This window comes from Mauremys reevesii, linkage group 4 (genome assembly GCF_016161935.1).
Source record: "Mauremys reevesii isolate NIE-2019 linkage group 4, ASM1616193v1, whole genome shotgun sequence".
Classification (NCBI taxonomy): Eukaryota; Metazoa; Chordata; order Testudines; family Geoemydidae; genus Mauremys; species Mauremys reevesii.
The window spans coordinates 47,126,917-47,149,235 of NC_052626.1; the positions used below are offsets into that span (position 1 = coordinate 47,126,917).

General features: G+C 39.9%; 1 protein-coding gene across 2 annotated transcripts in view; it reads right to left on the reverse strand.

The window, feature by feature from the left end:
* Positions 1 to 22,319, reverse strand: part of NPAS3 (neuronal PAS domain protein 3) — an 811,595-nt gene that overhangs the window by 30,056 nt on the left and 759,220 nt on the right. For both annotated transcript variants that reach the window (XM_039538326.1, XM_039538325.1), the window contains 2 exons: positions 13,192 to 13,385; positions 3,756 to 3,862 (listed from right to left, as the gene is read on the reverse strand). In XM_039538326.1, coding sequence (XP_039394260.1) covers positions 3,756 to 3,862; positions 13,192 to 13,385 — 301 coding nt within the window. The remainder of the gene's footprint in view (positions 1 to 3,755; positions 3,863 to 13,191; positions 13,386 to 22,319) is intronic.

The following is a 22,319-nucleotide window of genomic DNA, read 5'->3' on the forward strand; positions in this document are numbered from 1 at the left end:
TGAGCCATTTCAGCTTCTGCAAGGGTACTGAAACCCAATCTTACTTCTTGAGATATGCCCTGCTGGGATTACAGGTTTGCTTGGTGCATTGTTTTCCATGATGAAAGCCTGTGACACTGTCACTTTAGTAACTCATTCTACATCTAAAAGTCTTTCCAAATTAAGAGCTAAGAGCTGATGGCCCATGCTTGCTTACTGAACAATGCTGCATCATTTGCATCCAAGCCAGCAAACTTACAACGGAATGCTAGGTGGGGAATCTGGTATAAGATTGGTCAGTGTCTCTAATTATTATTACTACTTTTACTATGGTAGCACTTGAAGCCCTAAACATGATCAGAGCTCCGTTGTGCTGGATGCTGACAAGAAACATAGTACATAAGAACGGCCACACTGGGTCAGACCAATGCTTCTGCTACTATTTGTCTTCTGACAGTGGCCAGTGCCAGATGCTTTAGAAGGAATGAACAGAATAGGACAATTTGGAATGATCCATCTTCTGTCATCCAGTCCCAGCTTCTGGCAGTTGGAGATTTAGAGACAGCCAGAGCACAGGGTTACATCCCTGCCCATACTGACTAATAGCCTGATGAACCTATCCTTCATGAACTAATCAAATTATTTTTTGAACCCAGTTATACTTTTGGCCTTCACACCATCCACTGGCAACAAGTCCCACAGGATGACTGTGCATTGGGTGAAGAAGTTATTTCTTTTGTTTGTTTAAAACCTGCTGCCTATTAATTTTATCAGATGACGCCTAGCTCTTACATTATGTGAAGGGGTAGATAATACTTCCCTAATCATTTTCTGCACGCCATTCATGATTTTAGAGACCGTTATCATATTTCCCCCCTCCACCGTTACACATCTCTTTTCTAATCTGAATAGTCCCAGTCTTTTTAGTCTCTCCTCATATGGAAGAAGTTGTTCCATGCTCCTACTCATTTTTGTTGCTCTTCTCTGCACCTTTTCCAATTCTAATATCTCTTTTTTGAGATGGGGTGAACAGAACTACACATAGTATTCATGGTGTGGTTATATAATGGATTTATATAGTGGCATTTTGACATTTTCTTTTATATCTATTTTCTAATGGTTTCTAACTTTCTGTTAAAGCAGCAAAGAATCCTGTGGCACCTTATAGACTAACAGACGTTTTGGAGCATGAGCTTTCGTGGGTGAATACCCACTTTGTCGGATGCAACTTTCTGTTAGCTTTTTTGACTGTCACTTCACATTGAGCACATGTTTTCAGAGAGCTATCTGCAATGACTCCAAGATCTCTTTCTTGAGTGGTAACAGCTAATTTAGACCCCTTCATTTTGTAGGTATAGTTGGGATTATTTTCTCCAGTGGTCACTACTTTGCACTCATCAGTGCTAAATTTCATCAGCCATTTTGCCACCCAGTCACCTAGTTTAGTGAGATTCCTTTGTAACTATTCAGTCAACTTTCAACGTAACTATCTCAAATAAAAGACAGCCCTGGGGCTGAAGACCTTGCAATCCTAATAGACAAGACATACAAAGGGTCAAAGAGGAAACAGAGACACAGAGAGGTAAAGTAACTTGTCTGAAGTTACTTACACACTGCAGGTCAGTGGTAGAGTTGGGAACACAGGGTTTTCTGATTCCCAGGCTATCCGCTGGATCACACTACTTCTCACACAGTCTTATTGTTCTTGTCTCACTTGCCTGAAAACTAGTGTTTCATATTCCATATTCTATTTCAGAGAAGTAGTCAGTCAGTCAGAACACTATGGTCTTTTTCAAACAGGATCTTCATCTCTGCCAGGTGTTTAGTTAAGTCAGTGAGTCAAACATCTTTTAGCTCCTCACCCAGACAGTTCAATAAAAGTGTGATTTGTCATTTTTTAATTCCAATTTAAAGTGCACCCAACAGATTTCTGAATTTGTGTGTCCACTTCTGAACAACTGCCCTATCCTCAGAGATATTGAATGCTGGGAATTTAAGGAATGCAAATGCCAGACTGCTTTTGTTTGTTTTGGGTTTTCCCCCCCTAGATGTGCCTTTAATGTTCTTTCTGAATTTTATCTCACATTGCTGTTTTCCCTTTTTCAATCATTTATATTTTAGTTCCTTCAGATTTTACGGGCTGTTTCCTTTTAAGAGCTTCTAAAAGCTTGAGTCTTTGCGCTGCTGTCAACGTCAAAGATGGCTGCTGCACATTTTCTGTTAGCTTCTTTTGCCTTTCACAAAGATGGTCACTGTGCTCCCAGGTTTGCAATTGCAGGCAACAAGCAAGCAGCTTTTACGTCAGTTTTATGTGTAGGAAAACCAGTTTTCTCACTGTTTCTCCTATTGGCATATTGGACTGAACTAGTTTGTTCTCTTGGGTGTAGTGCTCTTAGACCAGAGATTTGTTTTGCCTCTTAGTAGAGAATTTCTACTTTATTTTCTTTTTCTCATCACATACTCTGTGTCTTCATTGCCAATTGGGGTGTCTTGTGGAAATAAATCCCAGGACACACGGTGCTCTAGCAGTATCCAGTGCAGCCATCATCTGGTTTTACTCCAAGTATAGCTATATTACAGATTAGCGGCCTAATGCTCCTCTCATGCCAGTGCAAATCAGGAGCAACCCCAATAATGACAATGAACCTCAGCAAGAAAAGAATTAGCCCTGTGTCTATTTTTAAAAATTGTAAATAGGTTATAATTAAAAGGCTGGCATTCAAATGGAAAGAATTTGGTCTCAAATATTTGGGGGTCAAATTGCATCCATATCTGGATACAGATATGAACACACACATATGTGTTTGGGGCAGGGACTTTGTCTTGCTATGTGTTTGTACAACTCCTAGTCTTCTAATCCTGATTGGGTACAGATAGGTATTTGGATATTACAGGAATGGGAGCCATAAAAGTAGAGAGAGGATAATACACTGTATGGTTAAATCCACGGTAGCTTCATGTCTCAGCCCTGTTCTGTGCAATTTTCTTAGCTATCAAATATGTTGCCATTTTGGATCTCCTTGTCATCAGTCAGAAATAAAAAAAAGCAAGTGATGAGTTCATTTTCTATATTAGGGACAGAGTCACAGATGTTAAGGTGGGACCATCATGATCATCTAGTCTGACCTCCTGCACACCACAGAACCTCACCTACCCACTCCTACAATAGGCCTGTAACCTCTGGCTGAGTTACTGAAATCCTCAGATATTGATTTAAAGAGTTCAAGTTACAGTTTACTCTAGTTCAAGCCAGCAAATGACCCAGTGTCCCATCTTCAGCCATTAGAGATATTTGCTAACAGAAGTCACGGATTGGCCATATGCCTTTACAGGCAACCTTATCAGACCATCCCCTCCAAAAAATTCTTATCAAACTCAGTCTTGAAACAAGTTAGGTTTTTTGCCTCCACTAATCCCATTAAAAGACTGTTCCAGAACTTCACTTCTCTTATGGTTAGAAACCTTTGTCTAATTTCATTGGAGCGGTGCCACTGTGAAGTAAAATAATGGGCAGTGCATGGAACTGGACAGCTGTTGGAGACCACCATGATACAAATCTAAGTAATTTCACATTCTCACATAGATTGAGAATCTTGTATATTTAAGGGAATGACTTGAAAATATACAGTAAGAAAGTTACTTCTGAACCATCCTCCACTATATTAAAACAAAAAGGTAGCCCCAATATGAAGATCCACAATCATGAAATGTAAATAATAGTTCAACAGCAACCAGGTGTTGTGCCAGATTATTTTGACAAAAACTGAGGTACTTACAGTCTAAGTGACTATGCCTGATCCCTTCCACATCTTCAGCATGAATGAAGTGGTAACATCTCTTCCCTACAATATCTACAGGGGTCAGATCCATGTAATCACTAATCCTGCAAAGGAAAAATACAGCCTGTAATTTAAGAAGGAAAAAATACAGGAACTGTCAAATGACAGAAATAGAAATCTACAGAAAGATTTTTCATTACTGTAGTATAACCACAAAGCCACTGCTATTTATTTGAGTGGAATACCTGTATAAACAGGACACATTCTTTGAAATAAAACTGTTTTTAATAGAGAAAGCTGCTGAAATCAGTTAGTCCACTGAAATAAATGGAAAGTTATGGAAAGTTAAGTTTCAGACCACTTCCCACCCATAGAACAAACACTGAGACAATATAATTCCATGAAATTACAACTCATCAGCAATAATTCAAAATCCTCATTAAAAGACCAAGGTTACATAATAAAATAAAAATATGTTATGTTTATATCAAATGATTAGAGACACCTTTCATTTCAACAGATTCGTCTTCCATTGGGTATATTCATGAAAAAAGCTCTTCAACCATTTCTTGGCACAAAGTCCAAACTGACATTTCAAGGGATATAATTTAAATGCTGAGACATACAGATGCCTGGGGGTGTTATCTTTTTTAGTCTTATTCATTTGGGAACTCAGCTTTCACTCCTGGCCCTTTCAACTGGGACTTTGTGGTTTATTCCACACAGAAACTTTAAAACCCTTTCAGCAGAGTGAGTGTGTGTGCATATGTACAGAAAAAATATAACAAAAACTGGAATACATGTTGAGTGAACCAGCCTGGTTTACACAAACATTTGAAAACCTGATTTTTAAAAGTAGAAACAAATTTTTGGGGTTTGAAATATAGTGTTCCCCCACTAAATGTTTGTTTTGTATAACTAGAACATGTATCTTGTAGGTTTAGAAGGCAAGGAGTTGTAGGGGGGCTGATATATAGGCTTAGTAATAGTAATGTTTACTGTACAGATCCCTCAAAATGTGAATGGACTCATCTCCAAATTATATGACTGAGATCACCAATGACAGTACTAATTTTAAAGTCTGGTGAATCCTTGCAGTAAAGTCAGGGACTGTAAGAGCTGGGGTGTAATAAAAATATGTTAGCAAGTTAGTAAATTACCCATCAATTTCTCACTATCCCGAACAATCTCTTTTACCAGAGGGAAAGTCCCTTGCCAATCTGTTCCCACTACCCTCTCCACACACAGAGGGTGACTGAAGCACGCTTGCTGCGGGTGGGGGACTCACCCAGGAGGGCTGCACAAACTCCCCTCTAGCTGGAATTCCCTGGCCCATTGTATTATTTATACCAGGCATTCTGATTGGTCATCCCCAATGGCCCACAAATTTGCTGGCTGCCCCTTTATACACCTAGGAACTGAAAGACTGGGAACATTCTGCCATTCCTGCCCCTATTGCGTGCAAGCTTTTTCTACATTTAAACTAAAGCGCAGTTCAGTGTGATGGATGCGATTGTACAGTATGTAGCTATTACTTGCTTTCCACATCAGTGTAAACTATGCTATTTATTTGCCCTTTGCATATACCAGTTGTATTTTCTTCTGTCTCTATCAGGAGAAAGTAAATTACAAAGATTCTGTTTCAGGGAGGCGGTCAATGTCTCCCAATCTAGTCAGTACATAGAATAGCCCAGTGGCACAAGATGCTTGGTGCCAGTCTGTAGAGGAGCGAATTCACCCCTGCGGCACCTCCTGCTGGTGACTTCCAGGAATTAGCTCATTCCAGCTCCGGAGCGCCCTCTGCAGGCAAGTGATCCGCCTGTCCTCTCTCTGGCCTCCGTGCTCCTCCCAGGACCCCGCTGCCTCTTTAACTGGGGTGCTTCCCCCTGGCAGTACCCCACCGATCTGGGTCTCCCCCTCCCAGGGGAACCCCCACCCACTATCCCCACTTCGCCTTACTCTTGGCTACTGCCAGTCATCACTTAGCCCCCATTCCCTGGGGCAGACTGCAGTGTATCAGCCACTCATCACATGCAAAGGGGTTTGGACCTGCTGCCTCTGCCTACCCATGGGCTTCCCCTTTGCAACCCCAGTAACTCAGTTGGCCTTACCCTAGGCCTGCACCCTGGGGTGGGTGGGTGAGGGGCGCGTTTCTAGACCAGAGCTCCTCTTGCCTTCCCCCAGCCCTGCTCCACCTTAGGTACCCAGGTACACTCCCTAGCAGCCAGGCCCTTCTCCCTCTAAAGGCAGAGACTGCTGAGCTCCTGGCTCCCAGCCTTTTTATACAGGCCAGCTGTGGCCTGATTGGGGTGTGGCCCAGCTGCGGCTGCTTCCCCAATCAGCCCAGCTTTTAGAGCTGCAGCCCTCTCCAGGGCTGCTTTTACCACTGCAGACCTCCCGGGCAGGAGCGGGGGACCACCCCGTTACACAGTCCTACTCGGAAGCAGAGCATGTGTTGACTTAGGACCCGATTCAGCAATCCATCGCTATTCAGGGGAGCATTTTATCATGTGTCTAATGTTAGGAATGTGCTTAAGGCCCATAAGCATGTGCCTAAGTGGTTTGCTGAACAGGAATGGATTTAAATACAGGCTTAAAAAATTTGCTGAATTGGGACCTTATGGTCTGAATCACGACAAGGCCTGGGAAGCCAAAGGCAGTTTTACTCTTGTAACTATGCAAGAGACAATGGGGTCACTCGAATCCTGATCCAGCTCCACTGAAATCAATGGGAGTCTTTCCATAAATGTTAATGGAGGATGGATTAGAGCTCTGACCTGTATTTAATTTGGATCAAAGGTGGTAGGGTTTTTGGTCAGGAAAGCATCCACAGCTCTTCCTTGCAATAGGGACCACTTGCCTTTGTACTCATTTTGAACCTAGTTATATCTATAATTAGGTTGTGACACACATGTCATTTCCCCTAGAATTGTCACAGTGTCTTTGAATGGCATAACTGTGATCAAGAGTGGAGACTTCCCTGCTGACTAGTAGTTCAGTAACTGAATAAAATAGTTCAGCAATTTCTGCTACAATAGGTTAGTTAGGCTTGTAAATATAGTTCTAACAGCAACAAGAGATCCATTTACCACAATATACAACTCTAGGGAATAGGAGCTGACCAAAATCTATATTTAGGTTGCCTATCTATTCCCATTATTAAAAAAAAATTCTGAATACTTTCTGAAGAACTCTAATGCCTCCATGTTTTGGAGCATGAACTTGCTGTCTCCATAAAAATATGTTCAGTTTTGGCTCAATAATAAGATGTAGAAAATCCTCAACATTTGCATTATGTTTACTAGAGTTTGGTAGACCCTTTGTGCTAAAAAATTCAAACATTCAGTTTGCACTATAGAAGTTGGATGGTGTATAGAGAGTGAAATAGGGGACTGTGAGAAGAGATGAGTTAGTGGTTAAGGCAGCTGAATGCCACCCTAGAGAACTGGATTCTATCCCTGACCACAGAGTTCCTATCTGATGCTTGGCAAGTGAACTAGAACTAAAAATTTCACAACTGGCCACAAATTGTATGTTCCTCAATTTCTGGGAGACTAACTTGAGACATCTGGGGCCTGATTTCCAAAAGAACAGAACACTCACAACAGCAACTAAAGTCAATGGGAGCTGTGGATACTCAACACCTACAAAAAACCAGGCCCAAGGTGTCTCAAGTTGGGTGCCCAGTCATTGTAGCACCCCAAGTTAGCAGTCGTTTTGTCCTTATTCTCTCTTTGCCTCACTTTTCCCATAATAACATTCTCCTATCTCATAAGGAGTTGTGAAAATAAATTAACTGATGTTTGTGAGACACTTGGATACAATGGGGATAAGCACCATAGAAAAGACCGTGAAGAAATTAATAATTCAGTATTCAGTGCAGAGTTTAGATGGCATGCAGTAAATAAGACATGGATCAACATACTGAATAAGGAGAATAAAAAAATATTTAACAGCTGCTTCATTCATGGAGTACCATCCACCCTGTACAATAAATGTAGAAAAAATAGTATATGACTATGTAATTAAAGACTGTATCATAATGCATCTGTGCAAGGGGGAAGAATTAAGGTTGTATGGCATTTTCTAACCTGAGTGCTTAACTATTGCAACCTTAGTAACTTTCTTTTAACTAAGGTGTTTTTTGTATATATCAGTATATTAATACTGAAAGGTCCAAGTAAGTCTTTTAATAACTCCCTAGTCACTCTGTGCACTTGTTTCTTCACTTGGCCTTGACCTTTTGAATGGTCTGAGTGTCAGAAAATATTGTATTATAAGTACTGTACAGTAAGTCAAATAAAGCAAGTGAACTGTGGAACCTGATCCACAACCCATGAGTTCAACAATAACACGAGGACAAAGCCATTCAGTCCAGATGTAAGAAGGAAAGAGGATTTGTATTTTTAACTAAAAAGAAAAAATCCAATTCACAAGACAAGAGTGATGTGTGTCCATCAAGGCCACCAAAATGAGAACTAAGAGACAGGACATCCAAGTAAATCAGTTTTGTGATTACATGAATGAAAATTATTTTGTTATGGAAATCATACACAGATCAAAGCTGGGATATAACTATTGTTGCATTACTAAACAACTGAAAAATAACTTTATATTATGTTGCTTAATTTATTAATTTAGGGCCAAATCCCCTGGCACGCCAACCCCTATGGGCAGACTGTCTCTTGACAGCTAAAAATAGCAGCTGATTGAGAAGTAGGGGCTTGATTCTACTGAGTGCTGAGTACACTTGCCCTGATCCCATAAACCTTGTAAGTTTATGCTTAACTTTAAGCTCATGGAGAGTCCCACTTCAGTCAATGCTTAAGTGCTTTGCTGGCTTAGAGCCAGAGTGCTCATTATTAAGTAGTCCTGAGTCCTAGTAAAGGAAGCTCCAGACAGGAAACTATTTCTGCAGATCCTTAGGGAATGTTGGTAGATCGGTGAAGCATGCAGATCCATAGAGACAAAACCCCACACTGGGGGAGTATCATGCCATGTGTGTGCACTGGGACTTTTCAGCTTGGAAAGGAGGGATATGATAGAAGTCTATAAAATCATGAGTTGTATAGAGAAAGTAAATAAGGAAGTGTTATTTACTCCTTCTCATAATACAAGAACAAGGGGCCACCAAATGAAATTAATAGGTAGCAAGTTTAAAACACATACAAGAAAGTATTTTTTCATGCAACGCATTGTCAACCTCTGGAACTCCTTGCCAGAGGGTGTTGTGAAGGCTGATTATAACAGAGTTCAAAAGAGAGCTAGATAGATACACGGAAGATAGGTCCATCAATGGCTATTAGCCAAGATGGGCAGGAATGGTGCCCCTAGCCTCTGTTTGCCAGAAGCTGGGATTGGGTGACAGGCCATGGATCACTTGATGATAACCTGTCTGTTCATTACCTTTGGGGCACCTGCCATTGGCCACTGTCAGAGGACAGGATACTTGGCTTGATGGACCTATGTTCTGACCCAGTTTGGCCGTTCTTATGCTACTTCTCACTGTGACCATTATGTTAGTAGCTGTGGTTGTGCAGGCTTCCTGACCAGTTCAGGATGAAGATTCAGCCCTTGATGTTTGCTCTCCAGAAGTAAACACTTTACACAAGATTTGATTTTTTCCCCAGCATTTGACCCTTAAGAAAGTAAAAGCAATGGACATGATATTCTACTTGGTTGCCTAAATTAGACATCTAAATCTATATTTAGGGACCTAAATAAAAGTGATCTGATTTTCATACATGCTGAGCATCCACAACTCATACTGAAATAAATAGGAGCTGGATGTCAGCTCAGTACCTAAGAATTAGGCCACTTTTATTTAGGTGCCTAAATATAGATTTAGATGTCATCCAAGGGCTAGTCTACACTTACCAGCCGGGTCGACCCGGTGAGTTCGACTTCTCGGAGTTCAAACTATCGCATCTAATCTGGACGCGATAGTTCGAACTCCGGAAGCGCCGGGGTCGACTTCGGTACTCCACCACTGCAAAAGGCGGTGGTGGAGTCGACCTTGGAGCCACGGACTTCGATTCCGCGGCGTCTGGACGGGTGAGTAGTTCGAACTAGGGTACTTCGAATTCAGCTACGCTATTCACGTAGCTGAACTTGCGTACCCTAGTTCGACCCCCGCTCTTAGTGTAGACCTGCCCCAAGTTTGAAAATTGTCACCAAAGCTTCTGAATTTTCATAGGTTTATATTCTTATTTCACCAATAAATAATGCACATCTAAATAGGGAAATAACCTGCAAATTAATTCCCCCTAATATGACTTTTGCAAGACCTTCTGACTATGGCTTTTACAGGACCCAGAAGTGAGACACTTCCACCCAAACCACCCCACAAACACACTCATGTACAGTATGAGTTTGGCTTAGTCTTGTGTGTATGGCAAATATTCTTTTGGGGCATAAACTCTATAACAGAGGTAAGGTTACCTGTATTGCAACACACTTTTAGAATAGGAACAAGAGCATTTAAGTCAAGAGGAGAAGTGGATGCTCAGCTCCTCTGAAAATCGTGCCCACTTATTTGGTGCCTAACTGTAGATTTAGGTATCTCATCTTAGACACCGAAGTTTAAAAATAGGTCTTCCTATTTTTTGGTTATGTAGTTGTGAAGATTTAAAACAGAATCCTAAAAATAAAGTAAACCATGTTGCAAAGCCAGCTAACTAGCTACAAAATAAAATGTAAATGCTTTAAAAATGCCCAATATATTAATTAACTGATCTTGTTTCATAATGGGGTGGGGCATTTTGTTTTGAGGTGGGAGCATTACTCCTACTCCAAGCAGGCTCACAAAAGAATCCCTGCAAAAGTAGGAGTAGTGCTTCTCACCTCTTTTGATCCAGTGATCTACTGTGAACATCCAATTCAGCTTAAGTAACGGCACTTCCACTTCACACTCCCCAGCCGGCTGTCACTAACCTCCATGAAGCTATTCAAATAGTGCTTATTGCTACCCCCAAGCATGCTGCCAATTTTTCCTATAACCACAGCTGTGCTGCTCCTGCTTACCCATAACACCACCAGTGGGGCAACAGTAGCCTACTCCACATATTCAGGAATGAGTGGTTCTGTTTTCTGTAGCCCCATATGCTGTCACTGCCCCTTTCTTTAGTCCCAGAAGAGGGCTACCTGATGCCTCAGTGGGTTGCCTCAATGAATGGCTAGCCTCCTGACTAGACAGGTTGCTACTGGCCTCCCAATGTTTAGCAATGGTGTTTCCACTTCCTGCTGTCCCTGCAGGCAACATCCACTTTCCATATGGCATCTGCTGTGGTACCACTATCCCAACTGTCCACCAGTGGAACTTCTGCTGTGCAAGTGAGCTACCAACATTTTCCCCACAGTTCCATCAGTGACGCTTCTGCTAACCTAGTGGACCTCGTTCTCTGCTGTCCCGTGAAGAGGCACAAAGCGCAGATGCCTCATCATTAATTTCAGTGACACCACATAAATGATATGTCCTAGCATTCAAAATAAACACCATCAGCAAATAGAAAAAAAGTTACTTGATAAAGTTGCCTCTCTGTTCATCTTATTATAGCAATAACATCCTCAGCACAAGGCACTTCCTAGGGAATAATGACCAGCTAAGTTTAATGGCTCCACTACACCTTTAGCTATCAGCTTTTCCCAGGTGGTCACCAATCCTCAATCAGTGCTCAGTGCCTGGACTATTTGTTATCTATCTTAGGTTTTTCACAGGTTCCTCTCACAGGAATCTTAAGGCCTTACTGCTATATGATGATACAGCGATACTGGAAAGTTTTTTAAAAAATTGTTTAATTTTTTAAAAACAATTTAGTACTCATACAAAATGCTAGATTGACAGCAGAGGAAGATTAAATCTTCCAAACACTGCCCAACCAATTCATCTCAGACCTGACCTGAAAGGGTAGTTCATTTTCCACATCCATTCAATTCTTGGCTCCTTTGTTGAGGCTGCCAACAAAGGTACCAATAACTGGGGGGTGATTTTGTGAAGAGGAGACCTATTCATTAGGAACTGGACTGATACCAACAACTCATTTCACAGAGGCCACTGGAGAGCTGTCAGATGGTAATGACTTTCCATCACTATCAAGATAGGTCAGATTCAAGCCAATGACTATGGCAAAAGGTTCCATCTTTATACTACTCCTAATCCCCTAAACTATATGTGCTAACTGCTAGATTACACTACATAATCTAGAAGTTAGTGCAGCGTACTTGCAGGCAGGAAGCCAGCATTCTAACCCTAATTTTGCCATTAACTCTCTATGTAACCTTGAGCAAATTGCTTTCTGTGGCTCAGTGTTCCCAGTTTAAAAAATTAAGATAATATCTCCCATCCTTGTAAAGTGCTTTGAGAGCCTGGATGAAATATGCTTTCTAGTTGCAAAGTATTATTATTATTACAAATATATTTTAGAACATGATAGTATAAGATAATTTCTTAACTGAAACTGAACATTTATTTTAAAAGGCCTACGGCTCTGATTCAGCAAAGGACTTAAGCACATGCTTATGTCGATCCCTTTTCAGAAGAGCACTTAATTATGTGCTTAAATGCTGTCCAGAATAGAGATAATTCCTGAATTGGAGCCTGTAACCTTCTAATTATGCTATTCCATAGCTGCTCTCACATCAAAGGATTGCATTAATCCTGTTGGCAATTCAACTCTTGATGGTAGCTCCTCCTGTCAATGGGTCCTTGGCTAGCTCTTCTGCTTGTTCCCAACTTTTCTTCTACACTTTAGGCTCCTTCCATCCCCAGTCTCTGAGTTTCTTATGCCCTGCCTTCTAGCCAACTTCCTCCTCAGCTCTTCTGTCCATTCTTCCCCTTACTCTGGGCCCTATTTCCAGGTGCCCACTGCACCTGATCCACTTTGAACCCCAATGCTCCTTCCTCCAATTCTCTAAAGTATCTGTCTCCACCCCATCAAACCCTCATTCAACCTGTCACTCAATACCTGTTTCCACTCCACTCCTTTCTCCCTCTGCAATGCAAGTCACCATCTAATCTCATTGTACAATCCCCACATCTCCTGCTTCCAATGACATTGTCCCCCAACCTGTCACCTGCTCCATCTGACCCCTCCTAGCAACCAAGTCCTCCATTCCAATAAGCAGAGATAGAATTTCAAATGGGACTGCATCTTCTGCAAAGTATTTCAGGAATGTGGGGGAATTAAACTTCAAATAGTATGTTTCCTTTTTTTTTCATTTCCAAACATAAAGACATCATGAAACTTGTCATGTTAATGTTAAAAAACTTCCTTCATACTCCTCCAATTTTAATAATTAATAACGAAGACAGTGAATTTAGTGCTCTCATATGGCACCAGGCTGACACTCCAGGAGTCTGATCTCCACTGTTTACCAAGCCATGGAATACAGAGTACACATGCAACACTGAAAAACGAGAGTTGAAATGCTGTACCTATTTTCACAGTAAATGATATTGAGGTCCATATTTACGCGAGTAACAAACATGTGGCAGTCGATTCTGACTTCATTGATTGTAGGAGGTGGCAAAGCATGAGCCACAACTACAAGCCCCATGATTTGGCTAGGGACTGTCCGCCCGTGGGACAGTGACACTCTCAGTCGTAACCGGCCTGTTATATGGATCACCTGCAAAATAAAAAGAATAAAAGAAACCCCAATGAATTCATGATGCAAATGTGACATCATCTTTTTTAAAGGACAACATTGTTATTCTAAAGAGAACTTAACTCCATCAAAAATTATATTTAGTAACTGCCAGGATCAGTGTTAAGCTTATTAATATTGGCTGTCAACATGTCCTAAATGTCCTCATGGCAAGAAAGAAGTACATAATAGCCAAATGTTTCAATTTATCAAATCTGAAACTCAGAACTTCTGTGTTATTGATTTTTTTTTCAAAGAAAGAAAGAAAGAAAGGACAAATTAGAAAATCAAGGGAATGAAGTAAGAGATATAAAACTGAAGTAATGAGGGTAGGAAGGGAAGACTAATTTTAAAACATTTGGAGATTAAAATGTGAGGCAAAAGGAGCAGCAGTTTTGAAACTTTTCCAGGACCCATTTAATTGAATTGCCAGTCATCTACATCCTAGAGACACTACTTACATCCTTGAATTACTTCTTTGTGGTTGGCAACACAAGAAGCATGAGCCTGCAAGTGATCAATGGGTTCAACCGAGGCGCCTTGAATGGGTTCTCTGCGCAGAAACCAAGCATTTTACAGCTGCAGAGTTACTAGTCAAGCAGTGATTTAGCTTAATGCACTGTGCATGTGCTGAGAACTTTTGGAGCTGAATGAGAGGCAGAGGTTTTCTTTCCCCTATTTACACGATGAACACTAAGTAAAATATACCCAGGAGATCCAGCTGCTCCATTTGAGATTGCTACTCAGTGCTGCTTGCTGAAGCTGAATGATTATGAAACTATGGGAAAGGACTGACCTATAATTTCTGACTCAACTGCCTCAGAAGCCTTACTGTGGACAAATAAAATGATGTGCTTTGAAAAAAAATTAAAATGAATAGTACTTGTGACAGGTATCAGATTGGCAGCTCAGGAGACTGCAGGCCTATGTTCACACAACAGGGACATCATGGGCAGTGGCAGTGCAAACTGTCCACACCTTTAGCCCCGACAGCATCTCAAAATCAGCCTGGAAAGAAGGCCTCGAGGACAGAGAGTTCAGACTCCATGGTGCATTCAGCCCTCAGCATCTCTACTGAGAGTGCCAACAAAGATGCCAACACGTGTCAACTGTGATGGTGTGGATACATATTCACTGGGAATGGAAACTCATTTCACAAAGATAAGATAACAGTCTGCAGCTTTTGGTCACTACTGATATGAGAACTATTGTTAGTAGTGAGTGAGTGGTAAAAGACTCTGTGTTCCACTAGCAATCTCTTAAACCATCTAGTGCACCCAAAATTAAATCTCATTTAAGCTAATAGACCAATGAATTAAAGCTTGAAGGATTTTTTTGATTCACAATCTTTAAAAATCTCTTTTTTATCCAATATTTTACATTTGTGACCACAGTCTGTGAGGTAGTTCTGAATGGGGAGGATGATTATCTTGTGGTTTTGTCCATTTCAGTTGTAGATTTATGATCATCTACATCTGAGGTAATTATTACCTAAATTCATACTTAATGCATCTTCAGAGGGCAAACTATTGGGTGAATATTTGAAGACATTACTAGGGGCAAGGATGCAAAAATACCATTTCAAACACACATTTTTTGCAAGACCTTATTAACTAATGAAGAAATAGCTAAAAGAAACAGGATTTACTTCACAGGAGTGATACAAATAGCATACTTTGCTCCTTCTAGCTAGGCTTACACATATGCTTATTTACCATTATCTCTCTCACTTTATCATGCAACTTCAGCTTACTGCAGAAACACAAATCTGTAAATGCTTGGAAAAAAATGTTGCTTTTTAATGAAACCAGAAATAACATAAAAAATAATCCTATGCTCAATGTACTAGGCTAAATGCTTTTTTTTTTTTTTTTTTTTTTTTTTGAAAGAAATGCCTATGCTAAAATGTTTGAAGTTTGCATTAGCACTTGGGGAGAACTTCGAGATACATTTTACTTAAGACTCATTTTTTATTTCCCACACCTCTTTTTGGAATACTCCATGTCATTCAGTGCTAAATGTCAAAAAGATTTGTTTTTGAACAAGTGCTTATTGAATTGGTATCCAGTTTTTCCTTGATCTTTCAGTGAATCTGCAACTCTGTGTTTGTATCACCATCACTAGAGATTGCCCAGTGCTAACTCTGCTATACTCAAGCACTGCTGAACTTTGGGAAAGTTTGTATCTGGATTCAAGCCATGAAGCTGGTCCCTAACTCTATCATGGATTGAACCATGTCCTCAGTATGAGTATAAGAAACAGCTTCAAATTTTGGGGGAGGTCAGATCTAAACTGAATTTTGGCTGTTGCGCTGGGAAAATCTGCAACAAATTCCCGTCAGTTCTGACACGTGTTCTGTTGAATCAGTATTAAAAGAGGTGGGAACTCCAGTTCAAGCAAAGTTCTCATGGCTATCTCCACTTCAGTAAAACCCATTCTGTAACAAATCTAATTGGCTGTAATACTAGTTTTAGCTGTCAGGGCCTTATCTATATTGTGCCTGTCACCATTTTTAACACTGATTCAACTGAACTAGCATTAGAAGTGGTAGAATTTTTTGGGTAAATTACCTCCATGTGGCTAAGACTCATGTCCAATTCAGGGCCGCCCAGAGGATTCAGGGGGCCTGGGGCAAAGCAATTTTGGGGGCCCCTTCCATAAAAAAAAAGTTGTAATATTATAGAATACTATATTCTCGTGGGGGCCTGGGGCAAATTGCCCCACTTTCCCCCCCCCCCCAGCCCCCTCTAGGCAGCCCTGGTCCAATCAATCTCACAGCAGCAGACCATAACGTCCTATACGAAGTACTATGACTTTAATGAACATTAAGTGGAACTATAAACTGTTTTGTACGTCCCCAGACAGGCTTGTACCACCCGTATTGCTGCATCTTTACTGCTATTTTAGCCATGCAGGTATGCTGACCCATGCTGCAAATCACCTCTCTGATTGCAGTGTAAACCTAGCCTACATTCTTTACATTAATCACTGTGCAGCTTCCCCCAAAACTCTGTCGGTGCACTTCCCAAGTTAATGGGGTGCACTGAAGTTAATGGTAAGACTCCCATTAATGTCTGTGGTAACTGGATCAGGTCTCTAGTCCAGAATCTGTTTTGATCAGAGACTGTTAGAAGATGCTGCAAACTGTTTGGTGATTCTGATCTGAGGGGCCTATAAGCCTGCCAAACAGAGCCTCGCTTGTGACCTGATCTGCATTTGACCTTAAATACAGGTCAGGGCATAAACTCATCCCACCTCTATTATTGCTCATGGTGTCATCCAGTCCTATTAAACGTCAACTTAAAGGCACAGGTGTGTGAACCCAAAAACATTTAATTACAGTAGGGCTTTTAATATATAATGAGTATAAGAAGTATAATGTTGTAAAGGCATCAAGATGAAGCAGTAAAAAAAAAACCACCCTATTAAAATCTTCTGCACTGAAAAATGTAATTCTCTTGTTAAAAAGTATTCTAAATTAACTCTACCTGACACTCACATATTTAAAAAAAAACACATTGTTTTGCTTTTGTTTTTTTTTCTCTGATACGAGAATGGATGTGCAAGATGTTGTAACTACATGTAAACACAGTTGATGATGAGTATGCTTGGACAAATATATATTTCTTTTCCCTGCCATATGCTCCTCTTAGTCATCTGTTAGCAATAAGCACTTAGATGTGCTCTACTAATGTCTACTCATTATAAACAAGCACATCACAAAGACCTTGATAAAACCTTCCCTCTGTCAATACTTAAGGAAAGGAAAGCCCAGTAATTGAAAAATACATCTGGAACTTGCTCACTGTACTTTAGAGCTAAATCTCACCTCTAGAGATGGAAAGATTTTCTTTATCAAAAGACATCTTTAAATATTATGTCTATTATTTTTCACATATATGTGATGTAAGGAGTAAGGACACGTATTACCCAGGGCAATAAAAACCTGCAGGCATGAAAAATCTGTGAATTTCACCTTTCAGATTTTCCGATGTTCTTCAAAAACTTAAACTTCCATTAAAAAGAAAGTTACAAACTATCTCTTTTGTTCCATATGTAAATCATTGTCCTGGTTTGCCATCAGATTTAAACCAGCCCATTGACAGAAGTGTCAGCTCAGGCTATTTGTCTTAACGGGGTATTAATTTCTGGGTGTTCATGCGATCATTTAGAACCAAATTTTCTCCTGAGGATCATGTATGAAAAACTTGCAGAGCTATTGTGCACTCTTATTTGTGTGCAAAGATAGGTAGCTGTGTATATAAAATGGCTAAATGCACATGCACATGACTACTTCGGTGTCTCACCAGTCAACCAACACATGCACTTACCCAATTAACACACAGTTAGTTAGTGTGTGCACAAGTGCTGATATTTTGCTTATTCTAATAATGATACTCTATCTTTTGTAGGCCAGCAATTCTTTCAAACCATGAACACTTATTTTGAGCCACTGAAGTAAACCATAGAGTATTTTTACAAAATTACAATTAAACAAACGTCTTTTTATTCTTTTTTTTAAAAATTAGCACTTATTTTTAAATAATCACATAACAATTTACTAAACATTTTATATAAGTAGTAAAGCCCTTTCCTGACCTGAATGGACACAATGACTACAATGCCTTTGTAACTGATACGACTGTTTGTCCTGAGACTGGGAAAAGAAAGCTCACAGAAACCAGAAACCTAAAGATCATTCCACCTTTTCCTGCTATTTGTGGCCAGTTGTCTTGTGTTTTTCTTAATATATATAAATATTTCTTCTCCCTCTCTTTCTCTCTCTCTCTGTCACACACACACACATAGAAATAATAGGACAGGACAGGCAGGTAGTCCATGAACCTATACAACTAGCTTAGCAACTGGGTGCAGCAAGCTCACTATTAATGTTATTCACATTGAATACTGAGTGAGCCTTATCTATCAACCATAGAAGTTGTGGCCTTCAGGACCCATTGAAGCACAAGTCCGATTTCAAGTAGGACATACAGTATACTGAACAAATACATATTTTTTAGTTCAGATTCTTCTTTAGTAGCTGCAATCCCTTCATATACACCTGCCAAACTCACTTGGAAAACAGAAAACGGGTTTAAAATGAAATTGTTAACATGTCTGGATTCAGGGTGTATTTTGTGTTTAAAAAGTCAACGTTTATCACACAGTGGTTTCTGAGACACTACAGTTCCTTCCCTCTCCTTTCAGTAACTCACACACCCCTCTGGGATAACTAAAGGCATGGTGGCCACTACTTCATCCTTGGAGATATTATACAGCACTTCCCATCTACACAGGAGACATATTAATGCATCTGAACAGCAGTGGTTACTCTGGACATGTCCCTGGCCCCTACACAAGAATTCCCCCAATGAGTTCCCCTGGAACCATACCGGTTCCACTGCAAGAGGGTGAACTTTACTAGTGGAGGAAAAGGAGCAATTGGCCTACAAGACTGCTTTTATGCCACTTCCCCTGCCTTAGCCAGAATTTGACCTGTAGACTTTCCAAAAGGAAATGTAGATGAATTTATTGTGATAAAGAAGAATTTACACCAATAATTAACCTACAGAGAAAAGAAATCCAGGCTTTTACCCCAATAAAACACTGCACATGTGGAAAAATGGATAAAAGAATCATCCTTTAACACCTTTGATTATTAATTTAACCAGGCACCACACAGTTGCTTATTATAATAAAATATATGGGGGGGAATGATGAAAATCCTATGAATAAAACGATTAAGGGCCTGACACTGCCCTCCTTTTTCACACTGAGACGTTCCTTCCTCTGTGTGGTCATATTTGGATGAATGGGAATACCAGAAGACTAAGCTACTCCTTCTCAATGTGAGTAAAGAATTGGGCCCAGAGTGTAATAAAGAAACAATTCTTAAAGCTGCCATTGTAAAAGTAATGGCTGTTTTTCAATGGGAAAAGTCATAAAGATCTGGGAAATGAACAGCAGCGCAGAGGTAGTTTAAGGATAATTAATAATAATATATTTTGACATCAAAATTTTATATAGTAATAGATTAATATTAAGGTGCCCTATTTTAATGTTGACTTTTCATTCTATTTCGTAACAGCATCTGCATTGTTTTATTATAGGATAATATATTAGCTTTCATTGTTTATCTGCATAGTATACTGTTATACACATATATTCTTATTATGCTTATTGTTTGCATCTCAGAATTAGATCTGGAGGTCCAATCCTGCACTGAGACTATTTGTGTGAATAACAGTTGCAGGATCAAGAGACCTGGTTTTCCTTTTACCTGATATAGTCCAGTTCTCCACCCTCTTGTGAAGAATAGACTTCATTCTTTTTATTGTGAAATACATTATAATTCATTGTCACAGCAATGTAGGTGCTCTTTCCTTTGGTGTGATTTTGTATTAATTGGACTTGTACAACATCCTGGTTTTGTCTCAATAGAAAGTGATATAGAGTTGCTATTAAAGAAATCAGCCATATAGCATAAACTATCTATGGGAATCTAATATACATATTTTTTCTGGGGATCATTCATCACAACATTTTGTAATCATGCCTACTACAGCTGGGATTATAAAACTATTCAATTTCATGATCAAAACCATAAATAGAAGACCAAACATTCCACTATTAAAATGTATTCTTTGAATATGTGTGTGCTGTTAGTAATGCGACATGCCAGGTTTTATTTTTAATACCTTTGAACCCTTTTCCTATTTAGATGTCTTAATAACAACTCAGCCTGTCAGCAGTGCAGTACTTTTTCATCTTCCAAAGCCTACAAATAAGCACTTCAAGAAGATCAACATTACAAAAAAAAAGAAGAAAAAGAAAAAAATTAAAATTGAAATCACCACAGTGCAACCTGAAATAGTAGCCATGAAAAATTGGTTTTAAAAAAGAATATTTGTGAAGTAATTGGCACAAAGACTGTTCTAGTGCAGATTGCTGCAAGAGCGCTCTTGGCAAGAACATCATAAGCACTAGCAAAACTTTAATATGCTCAAGCAGCCAAATACAAACTGACACCAGGAACCCAAGTGTGGCAACAAACAGGAAAAATATAAAGTATCTCAATTTAATACAAACCTACATACAAAGGGATCAATTTTTACAATTCATGGTTTAGCATACAATACAGCAGTCCTCAGAGTGAATATAGAGTAGTTATACATAAGAAATTAGAATTATCAAGTCTAGGGAATTTCTCAAGAGTCCTTTTGATATGTAATACAGCAAGTATAATGACTAAAAAACCAGACATCAATGTATTAAATGAGCTCAGGTTGAGATCTATTTAGAAAAGACAGGTTTAAGCTGGAAGAAGAATCTCTTTGATATGACCTCCAGAGCAGACCATTTGCTGAAGGATTCAAGATGAGCAGATTTACCCTTACACTGCCACTTGCTACACAGCTGTTTTTAAATCTACACTCTCAAATATCTAAAAGAAGGTTACTACATACTCCCACTGCAGAAATAAGGCCTGTACAATACAAAAGATTAAGAACCAAGGATTTTCTTGTGTTTCTAGCAAGGCTTAGAATTCACTTGTATGCGGAGTTCCATGGATAAACAAGAAACATGGTTAAGTTTAAAAATTAGCTAACATAACTAACTCCTATCTAAATTATCTATTGCAGAATCTAAATATTGCTGGTGTAAGCTGGGAATCTGGAGCTCCTCAGACTCTTTCTTCGTCTGCATCTAAAAAATAACCTTGATTTGTGGCCAACGCTTATTTTAAATCAGACTCAAAAGATGGCTCCAGTTTTACAGCTTCGGTGAGAAAGATTTTTCCCTGCGAACCCCATGGTGTTCAAAAGTGTTGTATTTTTTTCTCAGGGAATGTTTGAAGTCCCCTTTAAAAATAATGCCTCGAGGATATTTTTTTCCCTAATACCATTTAAAGAAACTTGAAAGCATTTGGTTCTTGAAGTGTGCAGAGTTCTAATGAAGCAATCATCAACTCTGCCCATGCACACAATCTCACCAGCCGCTTCTCATACCAAGATTCTGACAGTTCTTTTAATATGAAATTAAACTTGCAAAAAGGTCTCTTGTATTATCTGCTACAATGCAAAGGTTTACTGGACTGGTTCAAAAACATGGCTGGCTCCATCTTTCTGCAGTTGAAAGATGGTGAAAAGGTTAAAAAAAAAAGTTGGCCAGGATCAGATATGTCATTGGCAATGCAGTCTTACTGCACTAAAGATAACCAATAATACGTATTCTTCAGAAGCATTGTCTGCATTTCTATCATGGGAGGGAGAAATAAAGGATTTTATTTGATGTAGTTCTTAGCAGCCAAACCATTACCTTAGGTGATTCTCTGCACAGCAAGCAAGGACTAGATAAAACAAAAATATTTTATATTAATGTATTTTCCCCACACATAGAAAAAGGGTAGAACATGCTGTTTTCTGTAAAGAAAGAAATGGATTCCCAAAATTTGCCTCAATTAAAATAATGTGTGTGTGTGTGTGTTCGAACTCATGGTTTTTCAACCAGGGGTGGGGTGCAACCCCCAAAAGGGTCATGGGAAGGTTCATGGATGAGTCACAGGCAGCAGACTCTTGCTTTGTGACTAGCTGGGAGGGTGGATCTCAATTTTTTGTGTTTTAAGATGGGGTCACGATATAGAAAAGTTTGAAAACCACTGTTCTAACTCCATTAATACTGTGATTTTATTGCTTGTGCTAATCGGTTTGCTGCAGGCAGTGGCGGATTACCGTATGGGCCCATGCCCCAGGGCCCCAGCCAATTGGGGGGCCCCTGCAAGCTGTAACTCCAGCTCTGCCCCCTGCTCCTCCTCTCCCTCCCCCCGGGGTTCCGCTGCCTTGCTCCTCCTCCCCCTTAAGGCCCTGCCCGCTGGTCAGACAGATGCAGGAGCTGTAGTAGCATAAGCACGAAGCA